This window comes from Embiotoca jacksoni, unplaced genomic scaffold, assembly GCF_022577435.1.
Source record: "Embiotoca jacksoni isolate LCO1_2020_lvr unplaced genomic scaffold, fEmbJac1.0.p SCAF_14, whole genome shotgun sequence".
Lineage (NCBI taxonomy): Eukaryota > Metazoa > Chordata > Actinopteri > Embiotocidae > Embiotoca > Embiotoca jacksoni.
The window spans coordinates 16,877,224-16,905,179 of record NW_027185274.1 but is presented as its reverse complement, the minus strand read 5'-3'; the positions used below and the strand labels follow the sequence as shown (position 1 = coordinate 16,905,179).

Here is a 27,956-nt window from a genome sequence, read left to right as displayed (position 1 = left end):
TTTTAAATTTATTAATATCAAATTATATAATGTTTATATAAAATAATATAATTATATATAATTTTTTATAAATAATAAAAAAATAATGATATTTATTAATATCATTTTCGGGTGCCCTAAAAAAAAATAGTTGTGTCGCTTTCCACTGAAAAAGCACTTTACGTCCGGTTTTATTTTGAAAATCGTCACCCGGAAGCAGTTACGTTAACGCAGGTAGCGAAAGCTAACGGTTTACATCCCGGTCGCTTGACCAACATTCGCCGTTTTCTCGAACAAACATGTAATATATATTTACGCAGCGAGGGTTGTGTCCGCTGCTGACTGATTGTTCATCGGTCACGTTTAAGGTCAACGGAGGGACACGGAGACACGGCCGATCAGCTGACGGGACATATTATTGTGCGTTTTCGCGGTTGCCATCGTAATGCTAGTCCGCGCGGGTATGGACGCGAAGCTAATGTGGAGTTTTCTGTGAAATATCTCCACACTTTTACTCGTGAACCGAGCTTAATGTGTGTTTGTTTTCTACTTAGAACCAGCAGCAGGGTTTGTTGTGTTGTTGTTGTTGTTGTGGATTAGTTCGCTGACAAGTCGGGAGTAACGCGAAGGTAAAAGGGGTTTAGCGCACACGCAGCGTTAATCATGAGTTTCTTCAGTTTCGGACAAAGTGCAGAAATCGATGTGGTCTTGAATGACGCCGAAACGAGGAAGAAGGTCGAACACAAGACGGAAGATGGAAAGAAAGACAAGTACTTTCTTTTCTACGACGGTGAGACCGTCAGCGGGAAAGTGAACGTGACGCTGAAGAACCCCGGCAAGAGGCTGGAGCACCAGGGCGTCAAGATTGAATTTGTCGGCCAAATAGGTAAAATTAATCTGGTAACAGCTGAATATAGGCAAATCCAAAAATGTTTTTATCTGAACAACCACACAAAACATGGGAAAAGGCAGATCAATTCAAAAAGTACTGGTGTGTGTGTGTGTGTGTGTGTGCAACAGGGGCGTTTCTAGGATGTTTTTAGATAAGGGGGCCACGGGGTGATTTCACACCTACTTGCATCGTAAACACTTAATTGGTTCGTTTTTTTTTTTTTTTTTTTTTTCTAGCTTCACGTCATGTTGTCATCATCTACGTGGGCTGAGGCTAGCCATAGGCTACTTATTTTTTAGGACATTACTAACAGGCACTTATTTTCAGAAAATACGAAAATTTGATGTTTTTTTTTTTTTTTTCTAGTTTACTTTCGTAAAAGTGGACGTAGCTTCTGGGTCCATCTGATAACAATCCCATTATTAATTAGGCCCACAAAAGCAGCAGTGTGTTTTGGGGTGTGTCTGTTTGATTGACAGGTTTGTGGTGGAGTCTGGTTTTGGTAGTAGGTGGGCGGGTGTAGTGTACTCGGGTTCCCAATCAGATCAGTCAGATCCAGTGCTCTGCTCCCCAGCTCGTCCAAATATGGTCACTTCTGGCTCCAAAATAGCGAGATGGCGACGGACCAAAGGCCGAACTTGAGGCTTTAAAACAGCAGTTCACAAACTGACGGATGATGTCACAGTCGGTTGCTGCTCAGTCAGACCCAAATTACAGCTCATTAGTTTTGTCAAATTCCTGTAGTTGATCCGAAAGTCCAAATCATCGAGGAAGTGTTTTCCCGCTGCAGACGGATTAAACGATGGTTTATTTTTTATCCGAACTCAGAAAATAACTTTTCGTCTGACCAAACTTTGGTCCTTTAGACTGGACTGTGGTCCAAGGCTTGTTTCACATCTGATATTTTGGATCACATATAAGAGTATATAAGTATGTAAAAGAGAATTCAGAACTTGTGCTTAAAGTTAAAGTTAATGCCTGGTGCACATTAGAGGATTCTCAAATCTTAACTGGGGAGACCACAGATACAGAGACAGATTTAACCGACTTAATTTTTCAATCATAAAAACGCACAAACCAGACGATTCATAATAGTAGTGGAATCAGTGATTAACAAAGTTATTTGACCTGTTTGCTAAATATTCTTTATTATTAAACCAACAGCTGTCACTGTCTCTTTATTTGATCTGTAGACATTTATATTTGTTTGATTTTACTGCAGTTATGCTTTCAGGGGAAAGTTTGTTCCTACTGTCAAAGAAAACTTAGGTAACCCTCTCCCACTAATAATTTAATACAGTTCTGTTAAAAGTTCTGCTTTTCCTCTAAAGTAAGTGAAATTTATTTGATATGATTCCAAGATTTCCCAACACACACACACACACACACACACACACACACACACACACACACAGTTACTGTTTCATTCAAATTAATTTTTAATCCCTTTTGTCACATTTGAAACAGAATGCCCAGTTTTATTAAAAATCAAATGTCTAAAACGTCCTTGACGAGCAGCAGTCATGACACCGATGAACAGCCTCCAGACTTCGACTTGAAAATGTATATTCATCATTTAAATCAAACAGATGTTTTTGTTAGTTAAGGAGAAAACGGCATATTTCTTTTAATTTATCTCTTAACGTGTGTTTTTCTAGAGCTGTATTATGACAGAGGAAACCATCACGAGTTTGTGTCTCTGGTGAAAGATCTTGCGAGACCCGGCGAAATAACTCAGTCGCAGACCTTCGACTTTGAGTTCACTCATGTTGAGAAACCTTACGAGTCGTACACAGGCCAGAATGTCAAGCTACGGTGAGTTCGTTCATTCACTTTTTTAAGAATTTTTTTTATAGGCAGTGAAATGTGCGACTGTAAGTGTCACTCTTTAACCTGCCCGTCGTGCGGTTACACTTCAACCGAGCATTTCCACCCTTCGTGTTGCCTACATCTCACTGCAGTATGTGTACTTGGTGGAAAGAACGCCTTTGTCAGTCTGTGTTTGTTCCATTTTCAGATATTTCCTTCGTGCCACGGTGATCAGAAGACTAAATGACCTCAGTAAAGAGCTGGACATTGTTGTCCACACACTGAGCACCTACCCTGAACTCAACTCCTCCATCAAGATGGAAGTTGGAATTGAGGACTGTCTCCACATTGAGTTTGAGTACAACAAATCCAAGTAAGACTTTTAGGGATGCAACAAACCATTTTTTTTTTTAAATTATTCACTTTTTATTAAGTTGATTATTTTAGAGTATATAATGTTAGATAATAGTAAAAAATGTCCACAGTGGAGTTTCCAGTTAGTTATACCTGACGAATCGAAAAACTGTCTAAAACAAAAAGTAATTGTGTGAAGGACATGATCTTCTGCAGACAAAAGGAAAAAAAACAGTTTTTTGCTTTTGTTTAATACATAATTTTAAGTTGGTAAATTAAAGAAACTCAAAACTGTTGTTTTTAGCCTGATTAAAGAAATAATTAACTAATCTTTCCAGCTTTTAAGACTTGGCATTATTATTTCATTTATTGTATTTTTTAAAGTAAACACACAAGTTATAATGTTTACTTTACGCACTTAATTTGAAGACAGGAAATCAGTGGATTAAAATATAAATGAACCACATCCAGGCAATAAATCAAATTAAAATCCAACAAATCTCCGGAATTTTGCAAAATTCCCACGACTTCTGTCAATTATGGTCCTCAACAGAAGCTCTGCTGAAGGCTTTACAGCACAAAGTCGTTCTAAAACAAAATCTGCTTCATCAACAAAAATAACTTCCTCATTTATAGTCAGCAAGGCTCGTCTGTTTTATTCACAAAACAGTCACTGACTTTTTGTTTTGGGATGTTAAATCTTTGTAACTTTGAGCCAATGGTTACACTAGACAACCACAAAGAAACAAGGAAACATGGGCGGAGGGGGTGTCACAAAGGAAAATAATTTCCTGTTGATGAATTAATTAATTAATCGATTGCGTAACTGTTCAACGGCAAAGTGTCCAGTCACTGCAGAAACCATCAAAGAAACAAAGCTCTCTCATTTTTTATTATTTATTTTTTTTAACGTTTGTCGTCCTCTGTTTTCTCACAGGTACCATCTGAAAGACGTAATTGTGGGGAAAATTTACTTCCTGCTGGTGAGGATTAAGATAAAGCACATGGAGATCGACATCATCAAACGTGAGACAACGGGCACCGGGCCGAGTGTTTACCATGAAAATGACACTATTGCCAAGTACGAGATCATGGACGGCGCTCCGGTCAGAGGTAAACGTCACTTATTCATGATATCATAAAGCAAATCCTTACCCAGCCAAAATATGTATCGTCAAACCTCTAAGAATACAACATTTGATATCTAAGGAGAGTCCATTCCCATCCGATTATTCCTGGCTGGCTATGACCTGACTCCCACCATGCGAGACATCAACAAGAAGTTCTCTGTGCGCTACTACCTGAATCTGGTGCTGATTGATGAGGAGGAGAGACGCTACTTCAAACAGCAGGTGGGCTACAGATAACAGATTAAAAAGTCCGACTGACTCGAGTTTAATATGTGCAGTTGAAACCTGAGTACGCAGGCTGGTGTAATACTCCTGGCGTGGTTTTGACCATGTTTTCTAAGACGATGCATGCACGATAGGACAAAATACAGCCTGGTCCCAATTCTATGCTACATGCTAATTTGGAGTTTGCAGTTTGGACATAAAAATGGACGTAGTCTTCTGGGCTAAAAAGTGAAGCCAAAGCAGATGTGCCTTAAAGTGTAATACCACTGAGGGCCACTAGGGGCTGGCTGCAATAGACTCTCATTCAAAGAGTCAACTTCTCATGAAATACAAAGTTAATTGTCCTGATTGACAGGCCTGGGGTGCAGTCAGGTTTCTGCTACAGGTGGGCGGGGCATAGCCTTCTCGGTAAGATCCACCCCTCGTTCCTCCCCCTGCTCGTCCAAATATGGTCACTTCTGGCCCCCAAAAAACAAAATGCCGACGGCCAAAATGCCAGACTGGAAGCTTCAAAACATCAGTTCACAAACCAGTGGGGGACATCAGGGTGGGTCACCAATTGCATTTGACTATTGAGCAGTAAATAATCAAAATAAATGCAGGGTAAGATCTAAGATACAGGAAAAAAAAAAACTGTATGAAATACTTTGGGAAGACATTTAGCTTTCTCTTGAAGTTTAATTGCCATAAAATGGTGAAATATATTTTTTGAGAGGGTATGAACTACAATTACTCAATTATTGGATTGCAATTGGAAAATTAACCCTCAACAGTCCTTTATGAAGTTATTTGCCAACTAAAAATACCAAACTAAAAAGTCACTCTGGGGATTTTTCTATTCTGGATTACACTCGCGTCAACTTTCAAAAATATTTGCATATTTATGTGTTGGTCCGCTCCAGTTTTAACACGCTGCCAGTTTGGGTAAACACACTGCAAGACACAGAGCGGAGAGACAATGTGTTCATTACTCATTTAGAAAGACCGATCTCCAACAGCACCCAACTGCCGGTCGCGAGCACACGTGCACCTCGGCCCGGCGGGACTGCCGAAGCTGTGGCCGCTACATTATGTGCCTGTTGTTGGGACTTTGGCTGCTGCGGTTGAATTCGGTGCTGCGGATGTCCGGCTGTCGGTAATCGAATCTGCGTTGCCAACATACAGCAGGAGTTCAGGAATACAGCAGCTTCAGCACGAGGCTCAACCGTCGCCGCACACACAGAGCCGCCGCACGCAGTCAGTGTTACGAGCGCTCGTGTGGACGGACGCGGACACAATCGCAGTGACAGCTGTGTCATCCCAAGGCTGCAGTCAGAGCCGGAGCTGCAGCCTGTCTCGGCAGCAGTCAGCCAGAGAGCTGGTGACCCAGCTCCTCTAGTTTTTATTTAGGAATGCAGGAGTGCACGTAGGGCTGTCACAGTCATGACATTTTAAACATGGATTCATTCTCGTACCAAAAAAAAAAAAAAAAAAAAAAAAAAATGGGGATTAATGATTTGATTCTCTTTTTCGGGTTCATTTTACTTCGACAAATCACCGTGACGTTCTTGAGATCTCCTTTTTTCCTGGCTTGAAATCAAACACGGTGCTTCTACAGTGTTTGTCTTTGAAACTAAATCCATCAATGCGGTTGGGTAAATATTAAAAAGTTAAGCGCCTTGTGGTAAACAGTTGGTTTAACGTGCCATTAAATCAAAGCAGATGAAGGATGACGTTATTAAAAGAGCACCAGTCAAACCTCAAATGGTGGAAAATGACATGGAAACAGTGAAGGAACTATTACATCTCTATTAGATTTATCCTGCTGGTATTACACAGATGAATAAAAATGATTCAAAACATTATCCAAAATGACTGCAGTCGGTTTCAAATAATCGCGATCTGGCGATCGTGTAATAATTGTGACGGGTCTCGGTACATGTTTCTGCCTGACAGACACAGCAGAGGGTGCGCTGACTCTCACTGTAGTCGGAACTCCTGTGTCATAATAACACAGCTCTGCCTCTACGGCTCAGAGGAAGTGCAAACTTTACTGTGAAGTAACACAAAAATAGTCCAAAAATAAAATCCCACAGAGACTCTGTTGGTTAACAATTTGCTTCTGTTCTGTCGTTTGACCATTTTTAAATAATTGTGAAGATGTGTCCCTGGACTGCGGGTGTGGCATATTGGATCGGTCACAATAATCACATTTTTAATATGATTAAAAAAAAAGGTTGGGTAGGACACGACAGTCGTGGCTAAACGCCGCTCCAAGGCGGGGAGGTTAGTTTCAACATAATAGTGACTTCAGTAATGCGGGAGTGGTTTGGCGACAGAAGATCAGATGATCAACAAACCACAGCGATGTGTTAAGTTTTTACTGAACATTCGACGGCAAACCGTCCCGTTTATGCCGACATATAAAACTATAACACTTAATTATTCTGCAATTTCTGTCCTTTTGAATGAATAATATCATATTTTTCTGTATTTGTCGTATCTTAAATGATGGGAATAATATATGGACAAAAGATCACGATAACAATAATTCCGTGACCACAGATTGTATGATTTTCTCGTCCGTCTCCCCCCTCCCACCCTCCTCCCCTCCACCCGCGCTCCAGGAGATCACACTGTGGAGGAAAGGCGACGTGGTGAGGAAGAGCATGTCCCACCAGGCCGCCATCGCCTCTCAGAGGTTCGAGGGCTCTGCGGCTTCGGAGAGCGCCCTGGAGCAGGCGGCGAGGGAGGAGAGCGGATAGAGCAGCTGCCGCCGCCGCCGCCGCCGCCTTCCTCCCACGAGGCTCGCCGGCGTCTGCGCTTGGAGGGGGTCGGTGGAGGGGGGTGGGAGGGGCTGAGGTACCCGTCAAACTGTGCAACATCTGGCCGAGGCAGCTGTGTTAATGTGCAGCCGCTGCTGATGAAGGGAGGAAGAAGGGAGACGGACGTACGGTGAAACTGTACGAGAACAATGAAACAGTTTGCATGAGGCATTCAAAGTGGCTGCAGGCTGCTGGTCTTTGTCCCTTCCTTCGTTCATGCATTTTGTTTTTCTTTACGGGAATCAAACTAGTCATGTCGCGGTCTCCGCTCGGTGAGATCAAGTGAAACTCAAAAACATTTTTACGCCTTCAGTTCGTTACATTCTAACGCTTTTGGGATAAATTGATTTCTAACCTCGTAATTTTGCAAGTGAATTGTCACGAAAGTTTGTTTCCCACATTCCACGTTTAATAAACGCATTCCTAACATCGTTACAAGGTGGAGAAATCCCAGATAACTTTGCACTGCTTTATCTTGCTCAACACATTTTTCTCTCTTTGTTCGTGTGTGTGTGTGTGTGTGTGTGTGTTTGCACAAAAAAAATGGTGGAAACTGGAATCTCTTGCTGCTACGTAAGCGAGAGGGCTAAAGTATTATCCCACGGTTTGTTTTGTTTGTTTTCAATCTGTAAATAAGACCAGTTAAAACCTGTTAAACCCTTCCAGCTCATGTACGTTTGATTATCCAGTACACGGCGCTCCAAAGTGACCCCTCATGTGCGTATGCTTCACCTCAGCGTTCCAGTGGTGTTAGGAAAGAGTGTCCAAGTGTTTGTATTAAGGTCTGATAGTAGGAAGTCTGCTGTATCCTCTTCGTTAGAGACTTGAAAGTTGTGCCTACGTGTATCAAGCAAATGAAATCCTCCTGCCTCTAACATGATTTTAGTCTTTTAACCAGAGAAAAGTTACAAGTATCTATCTTTTGCAAACTGCTAATCAATAACTCTCCCTTGTCCCCAAATTGTTGAATAAATTGATGCCAAATGGAGAAAAAAAAAACCAACCTCTCAGCGGGTTTTGTGTTGCAGTCGTGAGTGTTGACAATCTGACATGTTAAGCCTGAACACACTTGAAGAAGCACTTCTATTCAGATGATGTCGTTAGTATTTTTCTACACTCGTCGGTATGTGTGGATCGTTAGTGTCAAAATTGGTCAACAGAAAAATCAATTGTATCAGAAAACCCTCCAAAATGTAATGTTCTCTTTAAATGTGAATAATTAGGGGTGGGAGTCACCAGAGGCGCCACAATAACATATGGCAAAACCCAAATTACAATATTATTGGGATTTTTAAATGTAAAATTAAACGGCCGTCATGTTTCCATTGATATTATCAACGGGCTGCATTCGACCCAATAATGGAAATTTCGCAGAGAATGTGAAGTTATTTAACGTTAAACTCGCGTCGAGTCTTGAAACGAATCGTCTCTAAAACAACATTACACACTTCAGTTATTTACAGTTTCAAGATCTCCTATGAAGTTTTCCGACAAAAAAGAAACTCAGATAAAAATCAGAGTGATAATTTCACACAAAAAAAAAAACCCTTTAATATTATTAACACATAAGATTGCCACAGTTAAATTTGACATAACCTCTGAACTGACTAAGTGGCTCTTTGATGACCTCCCTGCATCAAGATCCTCACAGCGGCTCTTCGTCCTCCAGACTCAGGATGAAGTCGAACTCCTCTGCAGAGGAAGAAGAACAGAGTTCACGGTTCGGGACATCAGAATGAAACGGAGCGACGGACTCGTTCTGCGCCGGTCTTTACGTACCGGGTGTGAGCGGCTGGACGGAGAGCCGGGCCCTCGTGAAAAGCGCCGAGTCCCTCAGAGGCCCTCCGTCAGCGCGGTGCTGCAGGTGGAGCTTTTTGAGCTCCGACAGCGGAAGAAAACGCTTCATCATCCTTTGATACTGGACATCCACCTGAGAGAGAGAGAAAGAAACAACAGTTCAGCCTCCGAGCTTCGTCTCTTCCAGCGGCTGAACTTCACCGTGTGTGTGTGTGCGTGTGTGTGTGTGTGTGTGTGTGTGTGTGTGTGTGTGTGTGTGTGTGCGTGCGTGTGCGTGCGTGTGCGTTTCACCATGCTCCACTTGGGGTTGTCCGGTTTGCTGCTTGCGTCGTAATGAACGTCTTTCTTGTCGAACTGAGTGTGGTCCACGTAGGCTTCCTTCACGATCTGGGAAAATGAATCCGGCTGAACGTGTGGTCTGTCTGGAGATGTATTTAAAAGGAGAGAAGAGGCACTCACTTTCACGACTCCCGCTATCCCCGGCTCCTTGCAGTTGCTGTGGTAGAAGAAAGCCAGCTGCCCTTCTTTCATCTGCCTCATGAAGTTTCGAGCCTGCAGGTGACGGAACACAACAGAAACAAATTCATCGTGTTGGCGAGAACAAGACAAGAAAGAGCTTTTTCAAGGGAGGCATTGCGTTGCAGTCTCACTTTAAACCGGAGGTCTCCAAACGGTAGCTTGCGAACTACTTTCTTCTGAGGTTCTGAGTGGATCGTGGAAGGTTCGAACAATCTGCAGCGCTTCCCGCACATTGACTTACTTGGGCGGGACGCGCAGGTATAGTCAGCGATCCACTTCAGCATTTTTTTTTTTTTAACTATTTCTTTTTGAACCTGTCCGAGAGAACGACGCTACCAACGCGATGGATTAACGAGTGGACATATATATATTTATTATATTAAAATGCTTTTTTTTTTGGCACTTTTCAAACCAATTTGGCGACACAAGAGTTGTGTGCATTACAGTAGCCCCCCCCCCCCCCCAATTTAAATGTAAAGAAATGCATATAGGAATAAAAATCACGCACATGCTGTTGAATTGAAGCTGTTGTGATACAACATGTGTTTGTTTCGGTTTTGTGTCTCTACCTGATAGTTGCGGACGCCGTCCCAGCAGTCGGTCTGGTCGGGCAGAGCCTTCAGATCCTTGATGCCAAACTGCAGAACGGACCAGGAGCGTCAAGACAACAGCGGCCGACTCACATTTCACAGATCTGCTGCTCCGTACCTTCATGTCGACGCCGGTCTCGAAGCGGCTCTCGGGCTCCGACTTCATCAGCCAGTGGCAGAACTGTGGAGGCGACGCCGAGCTCTCCTCGGGGGCTGCGGCTTTCCTCTTCACGGTAACCGAGGAGACCGTTTCCCCGCCGCCGTCTTTGTCTGTGTTGTTGTTGTTGTCGAGGCGCTCATTAGAAAATAACATCAGACAGAGAAGTGTGACTTGTGTGATTTCTTTTGGCTCACCTGCAGCTCTTTTGCTGACTCTGGCCTTTTTCTTTGGTGACATCTTTCACACTCTGTTAAAGAAGCAAAACAAGTCGTGGTGACTTCACGTTACAAACAGGGACCTTTCTGTCAATTGTGTTATGATTGAGAATCGCTTTTTCGTTTATATTTCTGGAGATTTGTTTACATTACCACGAGCGGAATAAAAATTAAAATGGAAATTCAGGCGGTCTCAGTGTCTTCTGTCTCTTCATGTTAATCACAGACTGTCTCTCATTACGCTGAACTCATTGCTTGGTGGGGTTTAGGACTCCCTGTCCTTTATGCCCTTAATGCCTCTGATTGTATGTTTGAGGTCGTCGACCTTGCTGCAGGATAAATCAGAGACCGTCCAGATGCCTCCCTGATGGTATCGCACCAACTGGGACATCTTCGGTGCCTGAAATGTTTGCACAGTACTTTATATCGACACAGTCATGTGATATGACATTCACTGTGAAACAGAACTGGATATTTGCTGCAATTAAAGCACTCTTTTAACGATGAGGATTTCTGCATTGGAGAATATTTTCTCTAGTAATTGATTATTTTGTCTATTAAATGTCAAGAAAAATAGTTGTCCTAGGAACAGAAATAAGAGATTGAAAACCCTAAACTGTAATTTTATCAGCCACATTGATCAAGCTAAAAACCAATACAACTGCCCTGCAGTAAAAATCTGTGTATATGAAGGTTATAATCTGTAGTTGTTTGTTGTTGTTGTTTTTTTTTTGGGGGGGGGGGGGGGGGGGGAGAGAGAGACTGCAGTTTACTGAGAAGTGTTACTGATATTTTGTCCAGGTCATTTACATCAATGATGTCAGATTAAATGTCCAGAATGAGATAAAACAGGACATTTTAACATTTAATAAACTATCAAACAGTTAAAATCTAAGCTCCTGAGAGTCTTACCTTTAGCTTGGTGGCGACCGGTCCCTCAAAACCCCGCGAAAAGAACACACCGCGTGATGTCAACAAAGTTATCGGCGCGCTTGATTTAAGTACCGGCGACCGCCGTCTGCCAACAGTTACCTAACAGTTCCTTATGAAGACTCATTGGCCGCTGCCGTTCAGTGCAGCGAGCGTCTACGCTGGTCCGAGGTTGCCTAGCAACGCACAGGATTACTGGGATAAATTAATCAAATTCAACACGTTTGGTTTAAAATGTTGTAAAATACTTTTTCCTCCGCTGTTTTATTCCCTTTGGAATTTCCTTATGTAGAAAAAGAGACACGAACGTCGGACATATTCTACTTTTCATTGGCTGAGGCGCTAACAACAACAACAACAAAAAAAAAAACCGGGAGAAAACTCCAATACCCAGCAGCCTCCGCGGCTGAGTGACGTAACTCGCCAACTGTGGAGGTAAACATGGCGGCTGTCGGACCTCTGGCGAGAGTCGCCCGGCTGGGCCCGAACATCTGCCGGAGCCGCCGTTTAATAGTGAACAGAAGCTCGCAGAGACGAGGAATAGCTTCAAGCATCGACCGTAAGTCCCGGAAAACACAAGCGTGAGCGCCAGTGTACGTGACAAGAGTGCTGTTTTAGCTGAGAAAGTATGAAACGGCGCCTCATTTTAACTTGACTTCTAACAGCTCTGCGGCACCCAAAACAACAACAACAACAAAAAAAGACTTATCGGTAAAACAAGATAAAATACATTTAAAATACCCTTTAATATGAGTTCTTCGTCAGCGAGCTGTCATTGGATGGTTTTGGTTCCCTGGTCCTCCAGTAGAGAGGCAGGGGAGGAAACACACCCCTCCTTAACACCGCCCCTCTCCCCAGGAAGGATGTTTGATTTGTGACATCTAAACTAATTTGATTATTTAATCCTTTAAAAAAAAAAATTTTTTTTTTTTTTTTTGGGTACTCTGTTTTAATAGTCTGCAAGTTCTCTTTATACGTGTTACAGATAGCATCCAGCTGTGTGTTGTTTATTTTGTGCACCCAAATGCTTGTATTTTACAGTCAACTTTAAATGCTCCTTATTATCTTATTTCTGCATCTGTTTGTCTCTGCAAAGCACTTCGAGTTGTCTTGTGTCTGATTGGTGCGACACAAAAACAACGTAATCTGTATCCGACTGCTGTTCAGAAATAGGTTCATCGGCTTTAACTACTTTTATATCCAGAGACAGCAGATCAATCCGAGAGGTCAACCACTGGTTCTTTTTGTGTGTTTTTTTTTAATCTCTAACAATATGTGGTAGATTAAAAGTAATCTTCTTCTTTTATCGATTGTGTCAAACCTTCATCTGAAAAGTAAATAAGTTGTCAGATATATGTAGTGGAGCAGAAAGTACAATATGTCCCTCTGAAAGTGGAAGATAAAGTAGCATCAAATATAAATACTCAAGTACAAGTACCTTAAAGCTGTAGTTAAACACAGTCCTTCGGTAGATGCGCTTATTTACCGTCCACCACTGGACAGATTGCATTTCCTTTACCTTGTGCTTTATGCGGCGTCATTCACTCTGTATACCCTCTCTGTCCTCTGCTCTGTGTCCACAGCTGCTCACGGACTCACAGATGAACAGAAGGAGTTTCAGAAAGTGGCCTTCGACTTCGCAGCCAATGAAATGGCTCCTCACATGGCAGAGTGGGACCAAAAGGTACGTTTCAAAGAGGCATACGGGATTGTTATTCATAAAATGTGAAGGCAGCGCATGTCGGGCTTTATAATCCGTTGTTTTTCTTAATTAATCACTCGGTCAGTGAGACTGTTCCTTGTCGGGCGTCCTTTGGGACAGAGTGACCATGCAGAGCATCTGTAGAAGATCCAGTGTCCGAGATACTTTATTAACTCCTCAAAGGGAAATTGTTTAAACAATTCTAAGCCAGTTTGTTTCACAGTGAAAGGTGTTTTTCAGGCTCATTGTTCTGTGCAGGGTGATACATTTCAAGAGCTCGCTGCACATTAATACCAACTTTTCCAGCAGTTAACACTCATGTCGATTTTTAAACTCTTAAATGTCCCAACGTACGGATAGATTTAAGGAAACGGCGTCAAGATTTCTTGAAGTTGATAGATTGTCATCAGATTTTTAACCCCGAAGCACATCAGCACCTGCCTCGTAAATCCAGCGACTGGATAGACTTTAATTGTTTTTACTTTTTCCATTTTTTTTTTTTTTTTAACCCAGGAAATCTTCCCGGTGGAGACGATGCGGAAAGCCGCCCAGCTGGGGTTCGGCGGAATCTACGTTCAGCCGGACGTCGGAGGATCGGGCCTCTCTCGTTTGGACACGTCGGTCATCTTCGAGGCCTTGTCCACGGGATGCGTGAGCACCACAGCCTACATCAGTATCCACAAGTACGGACCCTTCATGTAACTTCTGTTAATATTTGACGAAAGGATTCGCGGCTTATTAGAGGAGAAGATGGCGCCCTTCGATGGATGTTCGGGTCGTCTCAATTAACAGACTAGACCTGTTTTGTTTTTTTTCCCCCCACTTTGCGTAACATATTTATTACTTTGCTTTTCGTGGCCGAGACCGGTGAATAACATTCAGCCGTGACAGCGATGACATGTTTTCTCTGCAGCATGTGTGCCTGGATGATCGACACCTTCGGCAACAATGAGCAGAGAGAAAAGTTCTGTCCGGATCTCTGTGCGATGGAGAAGTTTGCGTCCTATTGTCTCACAGAACCAGGTCAGTCTGCGTAGCCTCTTCTCCGCTGACAGCACCGGCTCGGCTCGCTTTTTTTTTTTTTTTTTCCCAGTTTTTCCGTGGTACGGTGGCAGGGGACCGCAGAAATCGGTCATATCTGCCATTTTGTTTACGAAACCTAAAAACAAACCGAAATGTCATTTTTATTTACATGATAAATGGCTCTCCTTCTTCATAAGCTGTGTGTTTATGAGTATGATTAGACTTGTATTATTATGGCGGCCAAACATGAACAGGAAAAAGACAAAATGAATTGGTAATCACTATTATTTGTATGGCAGTTAATTTTCAACAAAAATGTCGCGGTCAAGACCTTTCTGTGTGCGAAAATGAAAATAATTATAAGAAAAAAAGTTCTCTGAAAAATCATTTCAAATTCAGAATCATTTTTGTAAAAGTGTAAAAAATAATTCATCGTGGTTTGTGTGAGATTTTTTTTTCTGATGTTGTTCCAGATGTGCGAAGTTCAGTACAACAGCTGGGCAAACCCGTGACGTTTGCGTTTGTTTGTTTCAGGAAGCGGCAGCGACGCCGCTTCGCTCCTGACGACTGCTCAGCGGAGAGACGACCACTACGTCCTGAACGGCACGAAGGTAACTCAAACCTGCGCCTGCGCTTTTAGACCCGCAGAAGTCGAAGACGTTTCTTTTTGAAAGATCACTGAAGATAATTGTAAATCCTTGTTGTCAGGGTATCCAAACTTCCTCATTAAAAAGCCCGCAGCTGATCCAAAATGCCGCGGCGAGAGCACTGACGGGATTTAACGAGAGAGATCGTATTAGAACAGGATGGATGTACGGAGCTCTTCATGGCCAAGCTCCATCTTGTCTCACAGAGCTTTATTGAACCACATCATCCACGCTGGCCTGATTCTGGTTCCCAGAGTTTCCAAAAGTAGAATGGCAGACAGACTCTTCATCTTTCAGGCCCCTCAGAGGAGCCAGCTCCCGGTTTGGGTTCGGAGGGCAGACACCTTCTCGAGCTTCCAGATTAGACTTTAAACTTTCTTTTTTGATAAAGCTTACAGTTAGGGCCGGCTCAAGTGACCCTGAATCAACCCCTTAGTCGTGCTGCTACAAGCCCAGGTTACTGCCTTTAAAAAAAAAATAATGGATGTTATCAGTGTTTTTTTTTTTTTAAATTGTTTCCTTGCTGTGTGCTGTATTGTGATTGTGAAGTGTTTTGAGATCACGTTTTACATTTAAAATAAAACTGCATTGAATTGAAAAGACTTTGTGATCGCTCAGGCCTTCATCAGTGGAGGAGGAGACGCGGACGTGTACGTCGTGATGTGCAGAACTGGAGGTAAAGGCCCGAAAGGCATCTCCTGCCTGGTGGTGGAGAAAGGAGCGCCGGGCCTCAGCTTTGGGAAGAAAGAAAAGAAGGTAAAAGAGTTCAGATTTGATTCCCCGACCTGGTGTTCAGCTGGAAGTGTTGGCAGGTGACCACTAGATGGCAGACTTAAGTCACGGTCGCTGTGCTCACCAGGTGGGCTGGAACTCTCAGCCGACCCGGGCGGTGATATTCGAGGACTGCGCCGTTCCAGTGAGCAACCGGCTCGGGGAGGAAGGACAGGGCTTCAACATCGCCATGAAAGGCTTGAACGGAGGCAGGATTAATATCGGTGAGGAGCAAGACGCCGTCGGAGTACTCGGGAATCTGCTGCGCAGCGGTTCAGTGCGCATATAGATTCTATAGCGACGGAAGTCCTGCCAATCAGAGCACAACGCATAAACGATGTGCACATTGTTATAGGACAGTGCAGTCCCGGAGGTGGTCAATGCATGACGAATGGTCTCGGTAGCTTCGGATGAACACATTCTTCCCTTTTTTTTTATTTTTTTTTTTTTACAGATGAAATGTTTGAATTCCAAAGCAGTGAAATGTTTCAGTTCAGTGCACTCGAAAGCTTCTGCAGCTGTTTACACAAACTCCTCGGTTTGTCCTGCTGTTTTACATTCAACACGTTTTCATAATCGCCGCTTGTAGGCTCGGTGGCTGGTGTTTAGAAAAAAAAAAAAAAAAAGTCACGCACCGGAAACCAAACCAAAAAAAAAAACGTACCCGTGTGACGGAGGCCTTTCTGTGCCCTCAGCGTCCTGCTCTCTCGGGGCAGCTCATGCCTGCGTGCAGCTGGCGAGGGATCACCTGCTGGTGCGCAAGCAGTTCGGAGAGACGCTCTCCAACAACCAGGTCGGTCGGTTCGCTCGCGGTGGTCTCGCAGCCCGCTTCAACGTAGGAATCTGAAGTGTGAAGCCAACTGATAAACGTGCTCCCCCTCTTCCCCCCCTCCCCCCCCATCCCCCGCTCCGTGTTGTGCAGTTTCTTCAGTTCAAACTGGCAGAAATGGCCACCAAGCTGGTCGCGTCGCGCCTCCTGGTGCGCGAGGCTGCGACGGCGCTGCAGGGGAAGCGCGCCGACGCCGTCTCCCTCTGCTCCATGGCCAAGCTCTTCGCCACAGACGAGTGCTTCGACGTGAGTGACCGCGCTGTGCCGGGACGGCCCGTGACACATTTTTCACAATAAAAGTCTCGACGTGATCGCCCTGCTCGTCGCTCCCAACAGATCTGCAACCAGGCCCTTCAGATGCACGGCGGCTACGGCTACCTCAAGGATTACGCAGTGCAGCAGTTTGTCCGGGACATCCGAGTCCACCAGATCCTAGAGGGTGAGCTTATAACACTGACCTCCGTGTTTGTCTTCACTTAATCCATCAAATCTTAATCTTTGTCTACATTTAGGAAGGCTGTCACGCTTCACTCTTATTTCCCTGCTTTCGTTTCCTTCAAAAGGAACCAACGAGGTGATGAGGATGATCATTTCCCGAAACCTGCTGACGGAGTCGTGATCGATCTTCAGCCGACCCCGTCGTTACGGTCTCCACATCGAGTGTGTTGCTGCATGACTGGTCCTGAAATGACCCGTTCATTATAGTTTTTTTCAAATTAATTATAGAATTTGGGGTAAAACGTAGGTTTTTCTAGTGTGACATCGGATCTTTGTTTCATTTTTAGCCACACCAGGCTCTTGGGAAGTCTGACATTGATCCACGGTGAAATATCTCGGTAACAGCTGCACGGATCTCCAACAAAAAAATATATATATATATATACACTGTGCGCACAATTATTAAGAAAGTTGTATTTTTGAGGATTCATTTTATTATTGAACAACTACAGTGCTCTCGGTCAATCCAAAATGTTAATAAACCTCAAGCCTGAATATTTAAGAAAGTAAAAGTGAGGTTTTGACTTTCTTCGGAGAATATCTGTGTGCGCACAATTATTGGGCAACTATTAGTGTGCACAATTATTATGCAACTGAATGAAAAACGAAAATTTTCCCATCTCACTTGTTTATTTTCATCTGTTAAAGTGAGAATAATAAACAAACAACTCAAAATTTACAAATGAACATTTCTGATGTTCAGTCAAATATATCCATATATTATATATATAGGAACAAAAGAGCAAATCATGGCCTCAATCTAGTGTTTCTGCGCACCCTTAGGCCGCACCCTCCCTCATTACACAAATACACATCACCTGATCTGCTTCAATCCAATAGGCATTCAAGTTTATACAGCTTGGAGTTGGAAAATATGCATAAAAATGATGACATGGTCAAAATACTCACTTGCCTAATAATTGTGCACATAGTGTATTCATAGTTCATAGAGGAGGAACCCAATCACTGATACTGGAAATCCCCTGGTTTTTTTTGGTTTTTTTTTTTATTTGGTAGCGCCACCTGCAGGCCAAAACGTCCACATACGCAACCATTTAAGGTCGATGGTTAGCGTTTTACACTGGCATGCCAACTTTAGCATTCAGCTTGTAAGTCCAACAAAAAGTAGACAAAGCACTTCGCTCTTCAAGATTATTACGCAGTTTACGAACACTGACGACGAGTCTCGTAACGCCGAGTACGAGATCTTATATCATGGTGACGGCAGGACAGAGAAACATTTTTTATTTCTGTTACTACACCAGTATTTCCTCAAGCTAAACCTGCAGCAGTGGGAAGAATCTAAATATATGCTTTTTTTTTTTTCCATCTATAAAACGTGACTCCCGTGAAGCCTTTAATGCAGAAAAGCTTGTTCCTTCTTTGCAACGGGTTTCACGCATTTTTCATTTTTTCTTCTTCCTCCACCGTATCATGCCGTCTCTGCGTATGGGGCCTTCCAGATCTTATTTACATCCGGTGTTTTGGTGTTTCACCCTTTTTTTTTTTTTTTTTTTTGTGTGTGTCCTTGCGAGATGACTGCGTGCAGAAAACACTCCCAAATAAATGATCTCAGCTTTCCCAAAAGGAACCCGACTATATTGTAACTTTAGTCGTGCGGAGTTTTGCCTTCATTAACTTGGACAACATCCTACGTCTTGAGGAAAACGTCGGTCTTCCCGACGGCCTCATCTTTTTCCCCCTGTGCTGCATTTCCTGCGTTAACGTTACCCGCCCGTCGGCTTGCTAAATTGCCGGCCTCTGTGGCTTCCAGTCGCCGTCGGCAACAACTCGAACGGCAAGCGCACGGCGGTCCGGTCGTCTTTTTCCGGGCTTCGGGATTTGGTGCGCTTCGCGAAGTCCCGTCGGCAGCTCTTGCGTCAACGACACCACGACTCGCAACTCCAGAACACTTTATTTTAAAAAAAAGCTGTCAACAATAAGAACTCCTTTTAAAAGCGCTAGATCGATAACTCACCGCCACGTTATTTCCGGAGTTCGGCATAACAACAAGAAAACAAAGCAGACATGTTGATCAAATATGGGGGTAAATCTGCCGCGCTGTTTTCTTGACCAAACTCCTGAACAAACGGTGCCGCAAACAAAAACAAAAAAACCATCAACTTCACTATTTTGGTTACATTCCAGCTACCATAACAGGCAAAATACTCACAAAGTATGTACTCTCGGTAGACATCATGAAACTGCACTGACACCGTTACAGCAGGTTCAAGAAACAAACCCGAAAGTGAACACAAAGTAAAACGTGGGTCAAAGAAAAGTGAGATTTTAAAGAGTTTGAACTACCTGAATCGTGGGTTTTTCGCTCTGAACGAGCGCAGTTGGCCTGAGAAAAGTGATCCGTGCAGCCGGGCGACGTGAAATAGAAAGGAAATCATCGAAATCTGTTTATAATATCGGGTTATTCACGTCTTTCAAAATGTAGACAAAACATTTCAACGGTAAACCCAAGCGGTCGTTATGGTTTGCAATATCCAGACAGGCCGCTGCCTAAAAAAAAAAAAAAAAAAAAATCATAACACAGTTGGATCCTAGTTTGAAGATCTCTTTCTAAGCGTGTAAATAAAAATATATCCGTCTTCGGTGAGCCTGGACGCTGCGTTAAAAAAAAGAAACCGAAACGGAGAACGCTGCGCTGACTCGATGATTTCGTGAACATACCGAAGGGAGAGTTTGTGCAAACGAAAACCACCCGCAAGACGTTTTGGGTCTCTCGCAACCTCTCGGGTCTTCACGGAGAGGGTGCTTTCCACTTGGAAGGCGCGCTCCCTCTCGGTCCCTCAGTGTCCCGTCCGGTGGGGGGACGGGGGACGGGGACGGGGACGCCCCGCCGGCTACACCAGCGAGCCGGCCTGGTTGTGAGCGGGCACCGTGACGGCGACAGCTCCCATGCGTGTCAGGTTGGAGGAGCTGGCTCGCGGGGACACGGAGAACGGAGGCGGCGGCACCTGAGGCTGAGCCCCTTCGGTCCGTTTGGGGACGACGACGACGACGGGGCTCCTGAGGACCTGCGGGGGGGCCCCGTTCGTGCTGGGAGGCCGCTTGTGTTTACGCGAAGGAGTGCCTCCGGTGTTGTAGCCGGGAAGTCCCCGCAAGGTGGCGGCTTCTCCCGGTCGCAGCTGGTAGGCGTTGATGACGGAGCCCGTGTCCGACGTGGACGCGGGGGAGTACGGGTAGTGGAAGTCGGGCTGGTGGGGGTCTCGCGGTCGAGGGCTGGTGGCGATGGAGGACAGGGTGCCGTTCTTGGACACGACGTCGGAGCCCGTGTTGCTCTTCGCCCACGACACTCGCTTCGGCGCCTGAGCGTCCTCCCTGCGGCGGAGAGACGGGGAAACGGGGTCAAAACTCGACAGAGGTCGTACAGAGGAGGAACACGCGACACGTTTTGCCCTCAGACGCGCCCCGTTTCCACCCGGTGCACTCGACGTGCCCCGGCGTGATCGGATCCGCCAGTCCGAGGACCGCACCGGGGACGCGCTCGCGAGGCGGACCCGAGACGCTCGTGGCCGCGTTGGCTTTGCGGTGGAGGCGGCCCGCTCGGCTGACGTCCTCTGAATAAGGACTTAAAAAAATAAACCCGGCTGCTGTCTGTTCCGACGTGTCGCCGTCACATTACAGCGGGTTCGTTAGTTTGGGATTTGTTTTTTGTTTTTCCCCGTCCGTTCAATCTTTCGCGTGAATATTTCTGCCTGCTTCTCTTTTATCTTTTTTTTTTTTTTGTGTTACCAGAAAAAAAAAAAACAACTCCTGCGTGATTGCGCTTGAGCCCAGCCGGGCTGTACAGAAAGCAGGAGAGTTTTACTTCAAACCGGCTCTGTAAAGCGTCCTTTTAGCGATTTTCACCAAAGCCTCCTCCGGGTTTAGGTTTTTTTTCTTTAAGTTTTTATCTCGTATAATTTCCGACGCACGTCAGACACCCGCGGCGGCTGCGAGAGAGCTCCGCCCCCCCCTTGATCCAATCTGACCCGGCTCATCTTGGTTCTGACGTTCAGGTTCCCGTTCCTCTGCTTATCTGTTCGTGCATTTTAGCCCACGAGGATCGTTTTCGAAAGTGTTTCTAATGCTCTGCCTCCCTCGTGTATTCAAACGAGGACAAAACTCGGAAGCGCCTTTTCGTCCGACGTGCACGGTCCCGTATGAGAAGCGGATCCGACTTCGACAGATGTAGAAAATAAAATTGCTTGAAATGGACCGGGCGCGCCTGATAAAGCGAACTCGGGAGCTCTCACTTGATCTCGTTGGCCATCTCCTCCTCCGTGTCCCGTCTCCTCTTCAGTACGAATACGAGGAAGAGCACCACGGCCACCAGCCCCGCGACGGACCCCAGCGTCGCCGCGGCGATCAGGCCCGCGTTGGAAGCTGGGAAAAACACAACAACGGACGGACAAGCGTGTGAGTGTTTTACGCTCCCCGGGGGGGGGGGGGGGGTGCGTCGCGGAGTAAAAACCGTTTCCGCCGCGTACGTACAGGTGATGACCTCCAGGTTGATGGAGCAGCTTTCGGAGCCGGCGGTGTTGATGGCTCGGCAGATGTACTTCCCCGACACGCTTTTAGTGAGGTTGCTCAGCCTCAGCGTGCCCTGCCTCTCGTCTGCAAAACAAACACGCAGCAACGCACGTTTCGTGAATCGTACATTTCGCTGCAGGGGATCTGTTGTGGGTACAACAAGGCGGGGGGAGCAACAGAAACAGAAATATTACAGCACAAAATGACATGCTCGGGAACTATTTTGTCACAAACTTGCTGCACTAAGACGATATTGCGATAGACTGTTTGGAAACCGCGGACTGTCCGTAAAAGTGTCCGTGGCCTCCGGGTCTGAAAAATGAGGCCGATGGATGCGTTAGAGCCTTAAGCTGCGATACCACCGGGTGCCACTAGAGGTCGTCTCCAAAAAAAAAAAAAAAAAGGCTCCAGCTCCATAGACTCCCGTTCAACTTCTCATGAAATTGTAGGTCACGTTTTCTCGTCATTAAATATAAAGTAAGCTTCAAAAAGCTGTGTTTTTGGGGGGGGGGGCGTGTCTGTTTGATTGACAGGCCTGTGGTTCAGTCAGGTTACGGCTATCTGCGGGCGGGACGTGGTATCGTCGGGTTTCCAATCAGGTCAGTCAGACCCACCGCTCCCCCCCCCCCCGCAGCTCGTCCAAATATGGTCACTTCCTGCTCCAAACCGCTCCGAACTAGCAAGATGGCGCCCCGGCCAAAATCCGAACTCAAGGCTGCGTAACGGCCGTTCACAAACCAACGGGTGACGTCACTGTTGGTCGCTGCTTACTGGAAGTTTAGATATTTTTCAAAATAAAATACCTTACAGGTCATTATTTCAGGTTTTGACCTCAGAGCTTCAGGGAGAAGTAGAAATATTAGCTTTTCTATTTCTGCTGCAGCTTTGCCAGGTTTTGTCCGGTTTTTTTTTGTTGTTGTTGCTGTTTTACACTTGAATTCTGCATTATTTTTTGTGTTTTGGTGTGATTGTTAAAACAAGCTCAGCCTAGTGACTGGTGGAATAAAAGAAAAAAAAAAAAAAAAAAGCAACAAATAAATAGAGTAATTTCACATTTTTGCTCTTTATGTATACCATACCATCATCTGCAACATATCATCGCAGCGTTCATTCATTAGTATCTGATTCTCCTTAATCCAGAATATAATCCAGTATTGGCCCATTTCCACCAGCTACTGGATGTATTTTGACATCGATGCAATCCCTCAGCAGACGGCTCTGCACATGATTCTGCAGCGTTGGAATGTAATGACGCTGGTCAACAATTTTTGTTTTAATATTTTCTCACACTGCGGTCTTGACACAGCAGCGCGCGCGTGTGTGCGCGTGCGCGTGTATCCATCTGTCTCACGATCTGTTCCTCTTAGCACATCTGGCTTCGAAAATGCAGTTTCAAACAGAGGCTGTAGGAAAATAAACAAGCTTCATGAGGGACTTATTTCAACAAATCCTCTGGAATCCAATCTGAGACGTCACATCGCAGCGTGTCTTCATCCGATGTGTTTTTGCTTTCGTAGCTGGAATAAGAAAACAACCCTGGGGCGTTTGTCTGTGTTGGGGAATCAAACTCTTGAATGTGTCATTCGAGTGTCAAGCCCGCAAAGAGAGAAAAGTAATGATACCAAGGGACTCATCCGAATCATACCAGATGAAAAGTCGAAGGTCACATCGTGCCAGGAAGCGGCGTATTGATGTAAGAGATCAGAAAATCCTCCACTGTGATTGTCTGCAGTCTTTGACTGAGCTTTGTGTTTTGTCTGCACCAACAAAAGGGAGATGTGTAGAGTTATAAAAAAAAATAAAAATACAGTAAATCTCTTCTTTGGCTATTAATTAAAACAAGAACTCGTCCAATCTGCTGTTGAAATGTAAACCTGCCTCTGCGGGTGTCGAGTACAAAAAAAAACAAAAAAACGTTATACAATAAAATCATTAAACACCCAAAGAACAAATAGATGACACCTAAATTTTGTTGTTAAAAGTTCTACCAGATTATCCAAATCCTGTCTATGAAATCAAAATAAACAAGAGCGCCGATAAAAAAAAACAGCTGCAGATGAGTGTGGTATGCACCTTGCCCCTCTCTTGATTATTTAATCGGCTGGCTTGAAAACCAGCTGTGAAGGACCGAAACCCAATTGTGACAGATTAGCAGCGCGTCAGCTGACTCGGAGCTTGGAGCGGGTTCAAGCAGGCGGATCTATCTGCTGCCTCCCATATCAAGACGGGAGCCTCGCTCACATTACGCTGCCATCACTGCAAGGTCAATGAGCAGCATTTGTCAAAACCTTGACACATGCGATTAATATAAATCAGCAGATTTCCTGTATGCAGCTCCCGGGATAGTTAGCTACCTCACACGACACATGGGATGATCACTCCCAAACGGGATCAGGCTTTCACAATGAAAGAACCAGTGTGAAGGATTTAGAGGGATCCATTGACAGAAACGGGATATATTATCCATAATTATGTTTTCATTTGTGTACGATCACCTGAAACTATAAGAATATTTGTGTTTTCATTCTTATTTAATTAACCTCACCGCTAGATGCCACTAAATCCGACACACTTGTCCTTCAGGGTAAACGTCAACTCACATAAAGAATATCAGAAAGCTAGTACTTACTGTATGTTTTATATTAACGCTAATGCAGTCTCACAGGGCTAAGGGGTTTATTTTAGTCACTACAGTTATACCAAACACTACAGTGGAATTTAAGAAACTCACCGAAAACAGGCTGATTTATTCATTTATTAATTATTTTTCTATATTTATGTGACATTCTCAGTTTTATATTGTAGGCTGTAATAATGACACCGACTGATGCCTTCAAAACACTTGTTTTGTCCAAACAACTATCCGCAACACAAACATATTTAGTTTATAATTACGTCAAAAAAGCTAATCCTCAAATTTAAGTAGTTGGGTCCAAATAATATTTAGCTCTATCATGGAGTCTGTTATGTTTGTTTTTGGTAAACACTAACACGTGTAAAAAAATATTCTTAACTAAAAAAAGCTATAATAAATACAGCACACGGTGAGAAGAGGAATGTAAGCATTAGCTAAATCTAACACAACGCACATATTGTGGAGATTTAAAGGACAAATTCAACCCTTTATTACAAAACAACAAGTCTGAAAATCCTACATATGGATATATACAGGAAAATATTACAATGTAAAACATCTGGTCATTTTCCCATGTGGTTAAATTTAAGATTAACTCCAGATTTAGTCTATAAAAGTTCAAGGAGAGTGTGAATTTATAAAGTTGAGTGGGATTATCTTCCACCTTGACACCTATCTGCTAATGTGTATTTTTGATGGCATCCTGAAAAAACATAATCCTATAAGCATTCTCATAAATTGGGTTGATGTTTTTCCTTTAAAACTTTTCTACGGCTCATGGATTGCCATGTTGGCTCCAGAAAACGTGATTACTCGTGATGTCACGGTCTGCAGGTGAAGGAGTGGGATGGGGGAAGTTAAGTGGGAAATGTATGAGTGAACACCCTTACCAATGAACCCAAAGACAAGCAAGGGCTGGGGGCAGGTTCTCCACTCTGTGTTTTTGTTTTTGGCAGGAGGAAAGATGGCAGAAAGAGAGAGTGAGAATGAAGGAGAGGTAGGGAAGGAGTGGTACAAACTGGTGGGGAGGAGGAGGAGGAGGAGGAGGAGGTTGTAAGAGCCCTAAATGTGCAGCATTCGCAGTCCCAAATCCAACTTATGCCTCTTAGAGGGGTTGATCAAGTAATGACATGGGGCTTGTTAGATTAGGCACCAAGGGTCAGCAGGAAATGAGGAGTGATGTGAGAGGATCAGCAGAGTGAGAAAACACAAGACACAGAGAGATTTCTGAAAAAGATAAGCAGTGATGGCAGAGTAAAGTTCAAGTGTCAAAGTAAGCATACAGCGCAGATACAAATTTAAAAAAAAAAAAAAAAAAGATGATGGGGTGGGGTTGGGAGGGGATCGGGGTGGGGGGGGCTTGGACTCGAGTGTCGAAGGCATGTGATGCGGGCGTGAGTGTGCATACGTCGGCACTCAGCCCCGGGTCAGGGCACAATCAAAGGGAGTAGTTTTCATACAATGAGTCGGGGGTATTTTTTTTTTTTTCGCCGTAAAGAGATGAGGGACAGAGATCAAAGCAGTTAAGTCAATACTCAATCAATCAGCCTGAGTCTGGTTGCTCAGAAACAGATGGTGTTTTCTCTGCAGCATCATTTGAAACAAACCCTGAAAAAGATAATTCAATAAAAGTTTTTTAATTTTTTTATTTCTCCCCCTCTCTATTGTAGCGGCAGCAGCACGAGAAGATGACGCTGTGTGTCTCACTCTGTAAAGAGGATTTCATGCTGCTTGTTGCAGCAGGATCGAGGATCTTCCTCTGAGGTACATTTGGGACATTTACTGCTGCAATTAAAATCATTTAACAGCCTTATTCTGCAGGACCTTCCGGTGTTGTGGATAAAATGTAATGAAAACACATCGGCTAAAGTACAAGATTGATTTTTAAGGTAAAGCTTATTGTAAAGAGATTTTTCCTCAATTATTCGACCACCAAAAGTCAATATTTGATACTAATTTCACCTTTATGATTTGCAATAAGCGTTTTTGTAGTTTCGGATGTCTCTGTTTTAGTATTTTAATACGCTCCTCCTATTCTTTGGCGGTCCTTAAAGAAAGAAGAGGCAGCACAGAAACCAAAGATTTTCAGTGGGATTCAAACTGAAAGATATACAGATTAAATATTTTCTTTAAGATCAAAAACGCTGTGAAGAAGTTTGTATCGCTTCTTTTAGCTGTGGTTAGTTCAGCTTCATTCAGCCCCTAAAAATGCTTTTTGACCACTAAATAAAGTTATCGAGACCCTTATCAACTCCCTTCATCTGGATTCTTATATCTGGACAGCGAGAGAACCATATATAGAGATTTTATGCCAGAAAATCAAACAGAAGGTGTAAAAGTAACGTTAAAAGTTGTGATATCTCTTTGTGGTAAAGGAATGTGAATAAGGTCTTCTGGTATTAAAAATAAATAACATCCAATTCAGTTTTTTTCCTGCTTTTGAATTTTTACTTTTGGGATTTCTGCCTCCGTCCCAACAGACAAGACATTTTGACTCGTCATTAAAGCGCAGGTGAAACTAACGTTTGTTAACGATGGCTCAGCTCCACCAGCGGTCTCAGCGAGCAGCAGGAACAACAACAACAACAGGATGCTGAAACTGGCTCGTCCAAACGGACTGAAGGCGCTTTTAAGGTCTGTAACACCGGGACAGTTTCCTGCTCCGACATTTCCGACCTGCCTGGACGAGGAGTTACTGCCTGGAAGAGGAGCGACGTCAGCGGTGTTAAAGCGGTTTGGTTGCAAAAGATCCGATGCAGAAGAAATCACAGTAATGTGTTAGTTCATACGGAATATGTGAAGTTTAAGCCGACACAGGATTTTCTCCGCCGTCGTAAGGCTCAGACGCGGCACCAAAGGCAAATCACGGTGGAGAGCATCAAATTAACTAAATGACTTGTCCCAGATCTGATGATCGCATTTGTTCCCCCGGAGGACTCCTTGCGCAACTTGTGCCTTTAGGCTTTTCGGAGGTTGTTTACACAAATATGGTAAAAAAAAACAAAAAAAACAATGGTCAGAACTTAGTGTTTTGCTGGGTGAGGATCCTCAAGACTCCCAACAAATATGTGAAACTAAGTCTTCCACAAAGTTAAAGGTAAAACACTGCATATAAATAATTATTTCATTTTATATGTGTTTTTCAAATTTGTCTTTTTAGTATTTTGTGATGTTAAGAATATTAGCATCGCAGAAATACCCTCACCTATTGTGAGATTTTTTTTTTTTAGAGCCATATCGACCATTAATTTAAAGAAATCAGATTATCAGTTTTCGGAAAGAGCATCTCTTTAAACACGATTGCTAATCACGCTTTTTTTTAAAGGGACTTTGCCGAGACTTTCCGGACATCTGACATCCCGGTCATGTGCTCGGAGAATACTCACTCTGCATTGGGGAGAAGAAGACCTCGGACATGGGTGCAGCTTTGGTCCACTTGTACTGCGGGACGGGTTTTCCGTGGCTGGACTTGCAGCTCAGCGTCACGTTGCCATTCACCACCGGGTTCCCCGTCATGGTGCACACCGGGGGGGACGGAGGGACTGTGCGGAGGGGCAGGAGACATTATTAAGTTAACGCATGTCGGGATAAGAATGCACGATTTACGACTCCTTTACTGAACTAGTTCGTTGTTTTAATCCGCTGCGGAGTTTTCTCGTTGCAGCGGTCGTATTGGATAAAAACCAGTTTCCATCTGCTGCTAGAGGATGACATAATGAAATCAAAGCCCAGCGAATCCCTAAGCAGCAGATGAGTTTTATTTGAAAAGAGCTTTCTGACATAAATATATGATCTTCAACAGACTGCTTCGAGTCTGAAATCCTTCAAAATATGCTCAGCATTTACTCTGCCAGACTTTTTCACATCCGAGGAAAACGCGCGAGCTGCACGGCAGAGCGCGCTGATTAAAATCTAACCTT

At 44.1% G+C, this 27,956-nt stretch overlaps 4 protein-coding genes across 8 annotated transcripts in view; 2 read left to right on the top strand and 2 right to left on the bottom strand.

Moving 5' to 3' along the window:
* The first annotated feature begins 215 nt into the window (after nt 1–215).
* Nucleotides 216–7,213, top strand: LOC138197482 (vacuolar protein sorting-associated protein 26B-like). Its single transcript, XM_069148350.1, has 6 exons — nt 216–865; nt 2,530–2,686; nt 2,889–3,053; nt 3,972–4,147; nt 4,244–4,386; nt 6,996–7,213. Exons 1-6 carry the CDS (start codon nt 643–645, stop codon nt 7,131–7,133), a joined length of 1,002 nt encoding a protein of 333 aa, XP_069004451.1. The 5' UTR covers nt 216–642; the 3' UTR covers nt 7,134–7,213.
* A 1,494-nt stretch (nt 7,214–8,707) lies between these two features.
* thyn1 (thymocyte nuclear protein 1) lies at nt 8,708–27,441 on the bottom strand. Of its 4 annotated transcripts, none has more exons than XM_069148354.1 (8): nt 27,423–27,441; nt 10,454–10,506; nt 10,218–10,369; nt 10,079–10,147; nt 9,450–9,542; nt 9,282–9,377; nt 8,973–9,123; nt 8,708–8,885 (listed from the first exon to the last, which is right to left on the bottom strand). In XM_069148354.1, exons 2-8 carry the CDS (start codon nt 10,494–10,496, stop codon nt 8,839–8,841), a joined length of 651 nt encoding a protein of 216 aa, XP_069004455.1. In that variant the 5' UTR covers nt 10,497–10,506; nt 27,423–27,441; the 3' UTR covers nt 8,708–8,838. The 4 variants fall into 4 exon arrangements, with proteins under 4 accessions (XP_069004455.1, XP_069004452.1, XP_069004453.1 ...); XM_069148351.1 differs by lacking the exon at nt 27,423–27,441 and adding an exon at nt 12,146–12,249; XM_069148352.1 differs by lacking the exon at nt 27,423–27,441 and adding an exon at nt 11,387–12,083.
* acad8 (acyl-CoA dehydrogenase family, member 8) lies at nt 11,825–26,437 on the top strand. 2 transcript variants are annotated; one of them, XM_069148349.1, is made up of 12 exons: nt 11,825–11,963; nt 12,988–13,088; nt 13,620–13,789; nt 14,020–14,129; nt 14,664–14,740; nt 15,395–15,532; nt 15,636–15,771; nt 16,243–16,340; nt 16,470–16,622; nt 16,713–16,815; nt 16,940–17,036; nt 25,707–26,437. In XM_069148349.1, the coding sequence occupies exons 1-11, from the start codon at nt 11,846–11,848 to the stop codon at nt 16,993–16,995; spliced, it is 1,260 nt and encodes a 419-aa protein (XP_069004450.1). In that variant the 5' UTR covers nt 11,825–11,845; the 3' UTR covers nt 16,996–17,036; nt 25,707–26,437. The 2 variants fall into 2 exon arrangements, with proteins under 2 accessions (XP_069004450.1, XP_069004449.1); XM_069148348.1 differs by lacking the exon at nt 25,707–26,437 and having other exon boundaries at nt 16,940–18,465.
* esamb (endothelial cell adhesion molecule b) overlaps nt 18,773–27,956 on the bottom strand; it is a 48,483-nt gene continuing 39,299 nt past the window's right edge. Inside the window, exons 4-7 of the mRNA XM_069148347.1 lie at nt 27,423–27,578; nt 21,363–21,485; nt 21,125–21,254; nt 18,773–20,207 (exon numbers count right to left, since the gene is read on the bottom strand). Coding sequence (XP_069004448.1) covers nt 19,730–20,207; nt 21,125–21,254; nt 21,363–21,485; nt 27,423–27,578 — 887 coding nt within the window. The 3' untranslated portion in view covers nt 18,773–19,729. The remainder of the gene's footprint in view (nt 20,208–21,124; nt 21,255–21,362; nt 21,486–27,422; nt 27,579–27,956) is intronic.

Coding starts and splice junctions, on each gene's coding strand:
- LOC138197482 (XM_069148350.1), top strand. CDS start 643: ATGAGTTTCTTCAGTTTCGGACAAAGTGCAGAAATCGATGTGGTCTTG. Junction 866..2,529: donor TGAATTTGTCGGCCAAATAG/GTAAAATTAATC, acceptor GTGTTTTTCTAG/AGCTGTATTATGACAGAGGA. Junction 4,148..4,243: donor GGACGGCGCTCCGGTCAGAG/GTAAACGTCACT, acceptor TTGATATCTAAG/GAGAGTCCATTCCCATCCGA.
- thyn1 (XM_069148354.1), bottom strand. CDS start 10,496: ATGTCACCAAAGAAAAAGGCCAGAGTCAGCAAAAGAGCTGCAG. Junction 10,148..10,217: donor AGACCGGCGTCGACATGAAG/GTACGGAGCAGC, acceptor TCCGTTCTGCAG/TTTGGCATCAAGGATCTGAA. Junction 9,378..9,449: donor GGATAGCGGGAGTCGTGAAA/GTGAGTGCCTCT, acceptor TCATTTTCCCAG/ATCGTGAAGGAAGCCTACGT.
- acad8 (XM_069148349.1), top strand. CDS start 11,846: ATGGCGGCTGTCGGACCTCTGGCGAGAGTCGCCCGGCTGGGCCCGAAC. Junction 14,130..14,663: donor CTATTGTCTCACAGAACCAG/GTCAGTCTGCGT, acceptor TGTTTGTTTCAG/GAAGCGGCAGCGACGCCGCT. Junction 15,772..16,242: donor CGGAGGCAGGATTAATATCG/GTGAGGAGCAAG, acceptor CTGTGCCCTCAG/CGTCCTGCTCTCTCGGGGCA.